This window comes from Hemiscyllium ocellatum, chromosome 10 (genome assembly GCF_020745735.1).
Source record: "Hemiscyllium ocellatum isolate sHemOce1 chromosome 10, sHemOce1.pat.X.cur, whole genome shotgun sequence".
Lineage (NCBI taxonomy): Eukaryota > Metazoa > Chordata > Chondrichthyes > Orectolobiformes > Hemiscylliidae > Hemiscyllium > Hemiscyllium ocellatum.
Genome location: NC_083410.1, coordinates 28,073,519 through 28,087,404, shown reverse-complemented (window position 1 = coordinate 28,087,404; position 13,886 = coordinate 28,073,519). Strand labels below are relative to the sequence as shown.

The 13,886-nt window shown below is 39.6% G+C and overlaps 1 protein-coding gene across 1 annotated transcript in view; it reads left to right on the top strand.

Moving 5' to 3' along the window:
* LOC132819695 (CAP-Gly domain-containing linker protein 4-like) overlaps nt 1-13,886 on the top strand; it is a 266,189-nt gene that overhangs the window by 96,662 nt on the left and 155,641 nt on the right. The window contains exon 7 of the mRNA XM_060831355.1: nt 8,394-8,630. Coding sequence (XP_060687338.1) covers nt 8,394-8,630 — 237 coding nt within the window. The remainder of the gene's footprint in view (nt 1-8,393; nt 8,631-13,886) is intronic.

Below are 13,886 nucleotides of genomic sequence, written 5' to 3'. Positions count from 1 at the left end.
TCAACCTGAGCATCATTGAAGTATTGAGATTTGAGGGTTCTGCCAATGTTCAGTGGTAGCTGGAATGTTAGAATAGTCAGGATGCTGTTTTACTAAGGTTGGACACCACTTCAACACTGGAAGGATCGAATATAGGCTCCACTGCCAATGTCATTTCAAGTGGTAGAGGTTGTGGAGTTTGAAGATGCTGTTGAAAGATCTGTGATGAGTTGCTACAATACCTCTTGAAGAAGGTGCACATTATTGCCACTGTGTGTCAATGATAAAAGTTGTGAGTATTGAAGGTGGTTATTATGGTGCCAGTAAAACATGCTGCATTGTCCTGAATCTATCTTCTTGAGTGTATCTTCTTGTTGGAGCTGTACCCATTTAGGAAAGTTCAGCATATCCTATCACACTCTTAACTTATGTCTTGTAGATATTAGTAAGGCAGTGGGGAGACAAGAGGTGAGTTATGTCACATTGACATAATGTCAGAAATGTGATCCTTTTAAAGATAAAACAGAACAATTTCGCAGAGGACTGAGAGCAGGTGATAATCTTTGGACTTTGTAGGCCCGAGTTCTATCCCATCTGCTGCAAAGGTGTATTATAACATCCCTGACTAGGCTGATTAATAATATTTAAGACCTGGATTCTCCCCCCTCTCTCTACCTTTCCTCACTTTAGTTGTTCACTGCCCCAATGGGCAGTGTTTATAATTTTTTATTTAATTAGAAACATTGAATTTTTTTTCAATTAACAAACTACCAGAGGTACATTTTAAAAAAAAACCTCTGGAGAGAAAAAGCAGCCTTTTTCTTGCCTGGCAAAGGTAGCCATCCACAGGTCCGGGCAGCGGGCCATGAGAGGTTTTTAGTTCCTAACTGCCACTCTTCCATGCTTATGTTCATGCCGGGGTGTCCTTAACAGAAAAAGCACACTGTGCCCACCAGCATCCACAAGGTATTTAGAGAGAGGTGGGCACCATTTGGCAAAAATGAGGACTACAGATGCTGGAAACCAGAGTTTAGATCAGAGTGGTGCTGGAAAAGCACAGCAGGTCAGGCAGCATCCGAGGAGCAGGAAAATTGACGTTTTGGGCAAAAGCCCTTCATCAGGAAGCACCATTTCGGTTGGGGTGCATTATCTCACCCCTCCAACTCCATTTTAATTTAGTTCCCTCACTCCCTTTCTACCTTTCCCTATTTTTGTTGTTCTTACACTGTCCCTCTGGGCCAGAACTTTTTAACTGTTATGGTGTATTTGGTTTAATTAGTTAAGGTGATGTGTTTGTGCAACATTTGTGTAGAGAAGGCTTCAAGTCCAATGACTGCTCTTCAGAAATTGGATCATTGGACTCAAAGTATTAACTTTGCTTTCTCTCCACAAATACTGCCAGACCTGCTGGGTTTCTCCAGCAATTTACACTTTTGTTTTGGATTTCAGCATCTCCACAGTTCTTTGTTCTATTTTCATGTTTGTGGCATCTGAAAGGAAAATTGAAAACATTGGAGAATCTTCAGCAATTAATTACGAGAAACAGTGGAACCTGTCCAGAGATTAGGTAAATCATTTGGGGAGTTGCGCAGCTATCAGTCAGGACTTCGGACAGTCATTAGTTGTGACTGTTGTTTCAAGTTGGTCAGGGTGTTGGACCATGGTCAATCCTGAGGGCAGCTCAATGAAAGTCAAGGAAGGGTCACCAGGGGCCGCTCCTGTGATGGGCAAATTGAGGAAATCAATTGTAGGAATTGGAGATGACATGCTGGGATGCATAGTATGTTAGGGGAAAAAGGAGGAGGGTCTTTGACAGTGGATCAAGGTAGTTGGCAATTAGCTGTAAGCCTAGATCTTAGGAGGTCATGTGGTGAAATGAATATTTAAAGAGTTGGTTGGAAATTGTGGAAAATCAGACTGATAGGATCAACAAGAAGTCCAAGGAAGAAAGCTTTGGTATGTCACCTAAATTAACAGGTTGAGTGTGCGACTCACACTGCTAAGTGTGATCACTGTTGCCTTTCACCCTCATTGGAATTGCAAACACACACTGGAAATGAATAGTGGCAGCCACCACATCTGGAGTAGGTGGAGTAAGTGTTTTGTCTAAAGCTGTGTCTTCACTTGTCAGTAATGTGAGGCCCTTCAAGGAGCAACTGCATTAATGATATCTATTAACATAGGATTCACATGTGAAATGCATGCACTGACCAATTGTGTGGAATACAATTCTGGCCACATCCAGTTCTGACCATGTCATTGGTCATTGCTACTTGATCATAGCCATCTGTGGCGTAATCACAAGCGACCTACACGCCATGATTCACAAAGACAATCCAAGGTCTCATACACTGCACAAAGATTTCCTCTCACTTTGAACTGTATTTGCCAACATACTGTTTTGGGCATTGCTATCTTGGGTGATGTGGAGGTGGGTATAAATTTCAGTAATCCTACCACAATTACAATCTACAACAGTATTTGCACAATATGGCTTGAGCTGCATACATCAGAAGAAGGTCCACTGTATCAAAATCACTGTCATTTCTTGCTCTCCTTATCAGAGTCCTCCATATCCAAATGTATCAAGGACAATGCTAAACTGTCATTTTTGTGTGCCATGAATGCGAATGATCCCCTTACCAAGAAATTGTAGGGAACAAATGCAGCAACAAGACCTGGGGCAACAGCTGCCTTAGTAGCTGCTGAACAGCTTCCACATAAAAAGCAACTAAATTGAGGAAATGCAGGGGCCTAGAATGTGTTGTCTTTGTTGCTGTTTCTTTCAGATGAACAATGTGTATTGCTGTTGCAGACTGATGATGTTACAGGACACTCTCTCAGAACTATGCCATTTGCTAGAAAAAGGACTCACAAATCCTATCCTGCTGGCCATCATGGTGACAGCTCTGCTAAACTTTTATGTGATTGACTTTTTCCAAGGATTCACTGGGGGCATTTGTGGGATCTCTTAATCCTCAACCAGAAATGTATCAGAGCAGTTACAGAAACAATTTGTGCCAGATCATATCCCTTCATCATGTTTCCCTATGATGAGCTCAGTATCAAGGCCTGAGCAACAGGCTATGCAAATATAGCTGGCTTCCCACAGATGCAGGACAGTATAGACTGAATGCATATTTCATTGATAGTGCTGTATCATAATGACCTCATTAATAGAAAAGTTTTCAGAAATTGTACAAGTCACCTGTGATCACCAGTACCACATCTTAGATGCCTGCATCAAATACCCCTAAAACTGCCATATAACTCTCAGGTTCCTGCTTCAACTAAAGAGATACCTTTACAGGAATGGCTGCTAAGAGATGCAGACTAATCTCTGCAGCCATAGCTGATGACTTTGTTATGCAATCACTTGAATGAAGCTGAGCCTAAATACAATACAGTCCATTCTTCCACCAGGCTATTGTGAAGCAGATAACAGATCTCCTCAAGACCTTTTCTGGTACTTGGTTCAGCCTGGAGGGCAGTTTGCACTGCACATGTAATGTGCTGCATAAACCTTGTGTGCTGTGTTACACACAACTGGAACATGTAAAGTGGGGATGTGATGGACGTTGACAAGTGTGGAGAGCAGTAGTAGTCTTCCAAGGAGGAAAGTGAGGACATTGAACAGGAGACACATTACCTTCAGTATGGTAGAGTGGTGCAGCATTCGATGCAACAAACCATACAGGACGTAATTGACACCTGCTCCAATAGATGTGAGTTGGATGATGTCATCATTCATTGACTGTAAATTTGTTGTTCAAAAGGCAAGCAATCCCTGTTATTTCCAAAAGCAAATGCAGCAGTTTTGTTTTTATTTACTTTGATTTTCCTGCTGTTTAATAAATGTTAACATTATCCACTGTCTGTAGGCTTTACAGCACATAATGCTCCCTTATTGAGCATTGACAAGATGTTATGTTGGGCATTAAGGAAAGAATAGCACTCCTTGAGTCATGCTTCTAACATGGTATGAGGCTAAGCAACATAGCTCTTTGGCTTCGTTCTTATAGTTACTTTGATAGTTAATCAGACAACTGATGATGGGAAGAGTTAATACATTTATGATTTTGATATTTTATTTCCATGAAGTGTCACCCATATCAACGTACCCTCAGAAGCAATATCTCCCACTGTGTGTACTAAGAAGGCCTATTCCTAGCTGTCATCATTTGACCTGGCACAGCTAGGTGTTAGATTTGACACTTGTCGCATGAATCCTAGAAGGTCCTGGCAGCAATGAGTTCTTCAACCGCTAGTGAGCACACAATATTGTGAGTACAGCATTATAGGACTATAGTACAAGCATAACATGGTATACAGCAGAGAATTGCATGAGGTAACATACCTAGAGCTCACAGAGAAGCTCTTCTCTGAGATAGCTTAGCAAATCACTCAGTTCAAGGGCAATTATGAATGGGCATCAATTGCTAGCCTTGCAAGTAACACAGTCAAATTACGTGAATGAACCAAAATAAAAATGAGTGGTAGTGTAATTCATCTTCAACATTCGTTCAAAATGGATATACGTTAAGTCTGTTGAAAAAAAACTCAGCCATGGTATGAAATAGGGTGCTGATACATGCTTATCTGTTCTGTGTGAACACCCAAGAAGAGTACCAGAGTGTCTGATTTATTGGCTGTTTAGAGGGTTTTGCACTACCTCGTCACTTCTGAAAGTTAGATTTTGAATCTTCGTTGAAGTCATGAGCTGGGGGCAATGTATTCCTATAAGTCTGCAGTCTCATGGTAATCAGAAAAGTACCATTTTCAAGCTGTGTGCACATAATCGAATGATAAAAAGGGCCTGTACTTCAACAAATCACCTCTGCATTACAAAATAAAACCAGAGCTTGCAAGTATTTTATGAATGTCAATAAGAGAAATAATTGGGGAAATCTCAAACTGGTTTCCTACAGATCAGCAGTACACAAGTTAATTCCAATTTGCTTTCTTAACAAAAATAAAGTGAGTGTCAACATTGGACAACTTCATAGTGTTGTGATAATGGAGTCCTACTGAATTTAGGTTTAGGATGTATTTGTTGGTGTAGAGCACTGCATAGTTCAGACATTGCTTGCATAAAATAGTTCAATGTTTACCAGCATCCTCCTCTAAACCAATGCTAATACTGCCTAACATGGATATATCCAAGCTAGTTTGGAGATTTGACTTCCAGAATACTTTTACAATGTATTTGCAATTTAATATTAAGGCAGTTTTTGGTGCAATACCCTAATTAGCTAATACTTGTTGTTTTTAAACTGCTAGTACTACTCTGAAGATAATTAAGTCAAGTTTATTATTACTAGAAAGTCTCTATATTGTTAGGCTGCAAGTACCTAACAGGTTCTTTAAGGTTTGATCAAAATATACAAGACACATGTGCATCAATATAAAGCAAACTTATTGGCCTACTCTAATTTAGATATATGCAGACTACAAACTAATGAGTGAATCTACTAGCTCAAACAACTTTAGACATATTTTCCAAGTGAATCTCACTACCTTATCCTCATGCCCGGGTCTCCTTGGAGCTCTTTCTCTGTTCCCATGGCCTTGGTGTCATGCTTCCAGTCCAATGAGTACTTTTCCAGGCATTCCTCTGTGCTTGGTGGTCACAAACAGATTCAGCCAGTTCCTAAGCCCAAGGCAAGGTCATTGCCAGCCAAAATAATCTACTTTCCACTAAGTCTGGTTTTCATGGATTTCCTTTCAATTGCTTATTGCCATGTCCAATTATTCTTAACAATAAACCTTTAAAAGTCTGGTTTGGAGATATTATTTTTGAGACTAACGCTACAGTTTATTGTGGCAATGTTGATGAATTGTCTGCTTCCTCGATTATTATTTCTGGTATTTACCAAACTATTTGTTTCAATTCTTCTGAAGAGTGTCAACTTTTAAAAAGAAACTCATATAATGAGTTAATAGCTGAGAGGATGACATAGCAACATTTTGCATTTTCAGACATTTTCTTTAACAAAAGAGCAAAATCACAATTAAATAAACACTGACTTTACAGACAACTTGTATTATAAACCTCTTCCTCTGAGATGTTCCCTTGGGTTCAAGGATGACTTGCTTCCATTTTGGTTAGGTGACTTTGAAATGGCTGAAAAGTCCCAAGTGTAACTTACACACTCTGCTACTCCGGTAGTGCTCGAAGGCTTGGGTAGTCATTGGTTTTTTTGGAGGTTAGTGCACTCCCTCTGCTGCCTCAACTTTGCCTCTTTACATTGCACACAAGGTCTCTTGATATATTTAGTGCCTTCTTGAATGAGCTTTCTCTGTTCTGATTGGTGTCAAGCAAGGGTCACCTATGATTCAGCATCTGTATTTCACCTCTGCAATAATGGCTGGAAATCATGTCATTGTGCTAATGTCAAGGATCATTATAGAATCTACGTTCTCTAATTTTTGTGTTCTTCTGTGCAGACCTCCAAGGTCCATGTGCAGCTGCAACGTTTGCAACTTTCTCAAGTCAATTATATTGACCCCTTAATTAGCTTGCTTAGACCCTCAGAATATCCATAAAACTTAGAGGAAAGGTTGCTAGTAATCCAGAGGCTGAGACTAATCATCTGATGACATGGTCTTGAATTCCGCTGTGGCATCTGGTGTAACTTAAATTTAGTTAACAAAATCTAGAATGTAAACTTAGTCTCAGTAACAGTGACCATCACAACTGTCTTTTATTTTTGTAAACACTTATCTAGTTGCCCAGTATCCTTTAAGGAAGGAAATCTGCTATCCTTACCTGATCTGGCCTACATGTCACTCCAGACCCATAGAAATGTGATTGTATCTTAACTACCCTCTAAGGTCAGTTAAAGGCTAGTTGGAGATGAGCAATACATGTAGACTTCCAGTAAAGACCACTTTCACAAAATAATGAAAATAAAATAAAATGAGGACATCCCAAAAGTTTCTGCTTTCCTCCCTGAGTCTCCTGTCACGTTTGAGCTCTGAGTAGAGCAGTTGCTTCAGAGATCTGGTTTCTGACACACAAATGATATCTCCCTCTCCCTAAAGGAGCAATAGTGCTGCCTTATGATTTGGAGATTTGGGCAGTCTACAGCAGGAATTTCAAGTCATAGAATGGAATATCTTATCCTCTTGTTTTTAGCACACCAAAGAAATACCTTTCACAGTTATGCAGTAGACTGTTCTTTATGTAGCATTCAGTCCTTCCAGAATCCTCCAACTTCATTTTAATTAATAACAAATTTATTTATTTTTTTTCCTCAATGAGCTTCTACTCTCATTACAGCCATAGCGACAGTCCCTTTCCAGACCTTGGCAGACCATTTTGTCTGATGCTCGGTGATGCTTTGGGGGAACCTGTAACTCGATAGCATAATGGCTTCCTCTATACCCTTCTTATCTCAAAGCCCATCATTATGACCATGTAAATTCTCCTGGCCTTGCATTCAGCTGAACAGTTGTCCGTGAGGGCCCGACTATCTTTCATCCTGAAACTAAATGGCCAGTTTAAATCACACCTGTTTAAAATCTAACATTATCAACATTTTTCTGGATCTTGGAGATTCATAGTATGTCCAGCACATCATTACTGCCTTTACCATTGTCTGCAAGTGTGAATACCTTGCCATCTTTTTCCACAGTTAAACAATGCAGGCTTTCCTTTAATTCTTGCAGCCCCATCACCCTGTTGTCAGGCAGATTTCAGGTCATATGATCCCCTTCATTTTCCCTTAAATTTAAAGACACCTGACTGAAACTTTTTAAACATGTTAACCTTGAGCAGAATATTATGCCTTTCCATGCATTTGATGGATGCATAGGGCACTTATTTAGACAGGAGGGTTGTGAGTAAGGACACTCCCTTCCTACTATCACTCACTCTGGCCTTGAACCCAGGCCTTGAGTGTTCATAATATTGGTAGCAGCCATTGCCTTCCCAGTGTTTCTTCTGTGTACAGAGAAGTTGCTGGTCTTTGGTTGTTAGATCACAGCAATGGTACTTCCATCTCTGGGAAATAACCTGTCACTAACTTGTTAAGCACTTTATTGGCACAAGTTATTCCAGACTTTCCTGAAGATTGACACAGTGGGGTTCTGAACAAATGTGAACAAGATGTTCATTTAAGGCTGCTTCAACAACCCTAACCAATTAAATTATCAAACAAATTTTTATCTTCAAGTAATTAATATGATGAATCTGTTTTTAAAAAAACTACTAATTGTTGTATGTACATGACCACCCCCAGATGGAATATCATTAGAAATTTTGCACTACGTACTAGTTTTGTATTTGAAAAAAGTAGTAACTGAGCAGTGCATTACACGTATACTGAATTTTGCTTTCAGTGATTAAAATGATTTCAAATAAATATTTTTGCATGATAATTATTAATAATCACTTTTTTCTTCTTGAACAGAATGATAAAGGACAGATGCCTGTTGATATTGTTCCTGACCCTTTGGATATGCCACTCGAGATGGCAGAGGCAGCAGCAGTTGCCAAAGAACTGAAACAGATGCTCTTGGATGCATTACCACTGACATGCAACATATCAAAAGCCATGTTGACAAACTATGATCACATCTCAGGCAAGGCACTACTGATGTCGCTGGGCCTAAAGCTGGGAGAGAGAGTGATGATTGCAGGGCAAAAGGTAAATAATGAATAAGTATGAGGACAGATTAATGCATTCATGGACCCATTGTGCTTGCAGTAGCAAAAGCAGTAGTTTTTGCTGCTATATGTGTGCTTTTGTATAACATTTGTCAATGTACTGCAATCTGTAAGGTTTTTCTGTCATATTAATCTTGTTTGTCAGTCTGTGTTTGTCTGTCTGTGAACCTGATAATCACTGTAATATCAGTACCTGAATAAAGGTATGAAGTCAATAGATATAAAAATCAGGCATGGACTTTGGACAATATTGTTAAAAGAATTAAGCAATTTGTATCCTAAAATGCGAATTAAAATGCAAGGCTTGAGACTATCATAGTATCCAAATTCTAATAATAAATAAAAAATTGTGATCAAAACAAAGCTTTCTGTAGCAAAATGTTTTATTCCAGCTAGTAGCTTTTTATCACAACTCTTACAATATTATATCATTTCTCCATAATCATTGTTGCAGTTCTTTGATTTCAAAATGCTCAAAAATGATCTAATATGTAATAATATCCTTGGTTTTCACTTGACAATGAATAGTCAGTTTGGTGTATATTACTATATTGTATATGTGTTCACTTGGTCCCTGGACGCAGTTATTGAGAAGGTACTATTATCATGCATAATTACTTGCATGTTCTCAACTTGCGTTTAGCAGTTAAGTTACACTCTGGTCTTGCTCCCCCTATTCTATAGCATCTAATACTTCTTCAGTTAGCTCCTCTTCTATCTTTCCCATTTTATTTTCACTACAAGTGTCTTATTGATGAGATCTACCGTCTGCTCCATTGATCCCATTTCAAATAAACTGCTGACTACTAAACTTCCATTTTGGACCTCCATATAAGCTGAAATAGTTTATTATTTATTCTCCTGTGATAGTTCCCCAGTCTTTCAAAATTGCTGTCATTATAGAACATAGAACAATACAGTGCAGAACAGGCCCTTCAGTCCTCGATGTTGTGCCGACCTGTGAACTATTCTCAGCTCGTCCCCTACACTATCCCAAAATCATCCATGTGCTTATCTAAGGATTGTTTAAATCTCCCTAATGGGGCTGAGTTGACTACATTAGCAGGTAGGGCTCCTCCCTAAGCTTATCTCTCCACGCTTGCTTCCCAAGCTTATCTCTCCACGCTTCAAGCTCACTGCCTTTATTCCTGATGAAGGGCTTTTGCCTGAAATGTCGATTTCGCTGCTTGTTGGATGCTGCCTGAACTGTTGTGCTCTTCCAGCACCACTGATCCAGAATCTGGTTTCCAGCATCTGTAGTCATTGTTTTTACCTCATTCCACACCCTTACCACTCTCTGTGTATAGAACCTCCTCTGATATCTGTCTTAAATCTATCACCCCTCAATTTGTAGTTATGCCCTTTTGTACAGCTGACGTCATCATCCTAGGAAAAAGACTTTCACTGTCTACCCTACCTAATCCTCTGATCATCTTGTATGTCTCTATCAAATCCTCCCCTTAGCCTTCTTCTTTCCATTGAGAACAGCCGAAGTCTCTCAGCCTTTCTTCATAAGACCTTCCCTCCAGACCAGGCAGCATCCTGGTAAATCTCCTCTGCACTTTTTCCAATGCTTCCACATCCTTCCTGTAATGGGGCAACTAGAACTGTACACAATATTCCAAGTGTGGCCACACCAGCATTTTGTATAGTTGCAGCATGATATTGCAGTTCTGGAACTCAATCCCCCTACCAATGAAACCTAACACACCGTATGCCTTCTTAACAGCACTATCCGCCTGGGTGGCAACTTTCAGGGTTCTATGCACATAGACTCCAAGATCCCTCTGCACATCCACACTACCAAGAATCTTTCCATTGACCCAGTAATCTGCCTTCCTCTTATTCTTCTCAAAGTGCATCACCTTGCATTTAGCTGCATTGAACTCTATTTGCCACCTCTCAGCCCAATTCTGCAGTTTATCCAAGTCCCCTGCAACCTGTAACATTCTTCCACACTGTCCACTACTCCATCGACTTTAGTGTCATCTGTAAATTTATTAATCCATCCACCTGTGCCTGCATCTAAGTCATTTATAAAAATGATAAACAGCAGTGGTCCCAAAACAAATCCTTGTGGCACTAGTAACTGGATTCCAAACTGAATATTTTCCATCAACCACCACTCGCTGCCTTCTTTCAGAAAGCCAGTTTCTAATCCAAACTGCTAAATCACCCCCAGTTCCATTCCCCTCTGCATTTTCTCCATCAGCCTACCATGTGGAACCTTATCAAAGGCTTTACTGAAGTCCATGTACACCATGTTAACTGCCTTACCCTCATCCGCAAGCTTGGTTGCCTTCTCAAAAAAACTCAATAAGGTTTGTGAAACACGACCTGCCCTTGACGAAACCATGTTGATGATCTGAAATCAAATTGTTGCTTGCTAGATGATTATAAATCTTATCTCTTATAATCCTTTCCAAAACCTTTCCTACAACAGAAGTAAGGCTCACTGGTCTATAATTACTTCGGTCATCTTTGCTGCCCTTCTTGAATAGGGCACAACATTTGCAATCCTCCAATCCTCAGGTACTACACCTGTAGATAATGACTACTCAAATATCAAAGCCAAAAGCCCTGCTATCTCCTCCCTAGCTTCCCAGAGAATCCTCGGATAAATCCCATCCGGCCCAGGGGACTTGTCTACTTTCACTCCTCCTAGAATTGATAACATCTGTGCGTAACTAACCTCAATCCTTTAAAAAACCTGAATCTTTACCCCTCTGGCTATGTGAACTGCCTGACAGTTGTGAACGTTCTTTTTCTCTTCAATTTCAAGTCTGAGCTTGTATTTTATGCACTTCCTTCTTTGTATCTTCCTAACACATTTGTGTTCCTGCCACAATACCAAAATGACTGGAACTAAATCACAATTTACATTTGCCTGACAGAACACAATAATTTAACCCTTTAATGCTCCATCTCTCAACAACCTCTGTCATAGTTGATCTAATCATTGTGCTCCAGCACCTCTAATCCATTACCTTTATTTAGTGGAAGCAAAATTGACAGAAGTAATTGGGTGGCATGGTGGCTCAGTGGTTAGCACTGCTGCCTCACAGGGACCCGGGTTTTATTCTAGCCTTGGGCGACTGTGCAAACTCCACACAGACATTCTCCCCGTATCTGTGTGGGATTTCTCCAAGTGCTCAGGTTCCCTCCTATAATCCAAAGACGTGCAGGTTAGGTGAAGTTGCCCATAGTGTTCAGGGATATATAGGTTATGTGCATTAGTCAAGGGTAATTGTAGAATAATAGGGTAGGGGAATGAGTCTGGTTGGGTTGCTCTTCGGAGGGGCATTGTGGACTTGTTGGACCAAATGGCCTGTTCCCACAATGTAGGGATTCTATGGATTCCAGATCTAACTAAAATACTGTTGATCTGGAAATCAGAAATCACAGGATGAGCTGCAGGATCTCAGCAGTTTTGGCAGCATCTGTGGAGAGAGAAACAGAAGCATACTGAAGAAGAGCCATACTGGACTTGAAGCGTTAACTCTTTTTTTTCTCTCTTTTCACAGATGTTGCTAGAATTGCTGAGATTTTCCAGCATATTCTGCATTTCTACATAATTTAGTTGTTCTATCTTTAATTGGTTACATTTTTACCTACTTGTTTGTAATCAGAGCATCTCCATCAGTGGATTCTCTTTCTTTTACTGTGTCTTTCATTTAAAACCTTGAAGTTCTTTCTTTGGCCTCCTCCACCATGCTGCTTGATATTTTATGCACAGGACCATTTTCCACATGTGTACTCATGATGTACACTTCTACGCCTTCTCAACTTTCAATTCCTTGTCTGCTAATGTTATAGAATTGTGTAACAAGCAGTCTTAAGTAAGCCAGTTTTCTCTTTTTAACAGCCAGTCTGAAGTTAATCAGATGGTTCCAAACTGGAGTTCCATACAAACATGAGCTCTATTTTTAACCCTGTATCATAAAGCTTGCCAATTTCTATTTCCATACCATTATCTGTCTTCAGTGCATATCAGCCCAACAACTTTTGAACCTCCCATCTATTCCTTTGTCAAGATTAAACTTATCTATACCAATGACCTCATTGCTTGCCTCTCATCCTTCAATCTCCAGAAGTTACAATTCATTCAAACTTATGCTGCCCACATCCAATATCTCACCAAATCCTATTCATATCAACTTTATTTTAGCTGACCCACATTTTATTCTGGCTTTCAGAGCCTCAAGTTTAAAATGGTCATTCTGTGTTTAAATCCTTTGATAGCCTTGCATCTCCCTGTATAAAATCCCCAGCCCAAATATCCCATTAAACCTGCCACTCCTCTGAATCCAGTCTCTACCACATTCCCTTTCATTTCCTGATCATGCCTTCAACCATAAATAAACTTAGAACAAAGTCTGAGAAGGTACTGGTGAGCTGCCTACTTGAACCACTTATTGAATCTGCCACATTTTTAAAAAACTGCTTCAAACTTAACTCTTTGACTTAAATTTTGATCATCCTTCCTAATGTATTCTTCTTTAACACATTATCATTCTTATCCACTGAAGCACACTGAAGCTTTTGTTTGCTAAATGTGCTATGTAGACGCAAGTTGTTTTTGTTATTTATGATTGTTACTTTAAATAATATGCTCTGAAAATAATTAGGAGTTCAGTAGCATACATGACCACAAGTTTTGTGAAATCATTATGGCCATGTGTTACTATTTGGACGGAAATACTTTGCATGTCTCACACAGGTTTGTATAGACTTCTCCAAACAAGGTAGAAGCTTCAATTTGTTTAAAAGCAAAAACGTCCTTGAACAGAAAGTGCAGTTGATTTTAAATGCTGTTCATTTTTTAAAAAAGTAGTCGTCTCATTGCAATCACATTTCAATCATGTGGAGAAATCACGAACAGATTTGTAGCTGTAATTTGTTACTGTCAGAGGTGAAAGAGGAAGTGTGACTTAAAATTCATTAAGTTTTTAATGAAAAGTTTAATAAAAAATCTGGTTCACTAATGTCCTTTGAAAGGAAATATGCCACCCATGCCTGGTCTGGCCTATATGTAACACTAGCCATATTAGAAATGCGTTTGAAATAGTCTAGAGAGCAAATCAGTTGATGGGCAACAAATGTTAGCCTTCCCAATGTGCCCATAAGCATAAAAGAAACTGAAGTGAGTAAGCTGGGCAATTCCTTCAGAGATTCCACAGGATCCCCAAATGCAACTTCTAGCTATGCTCGCAAATTGTCTGTTTAACCATTAAAA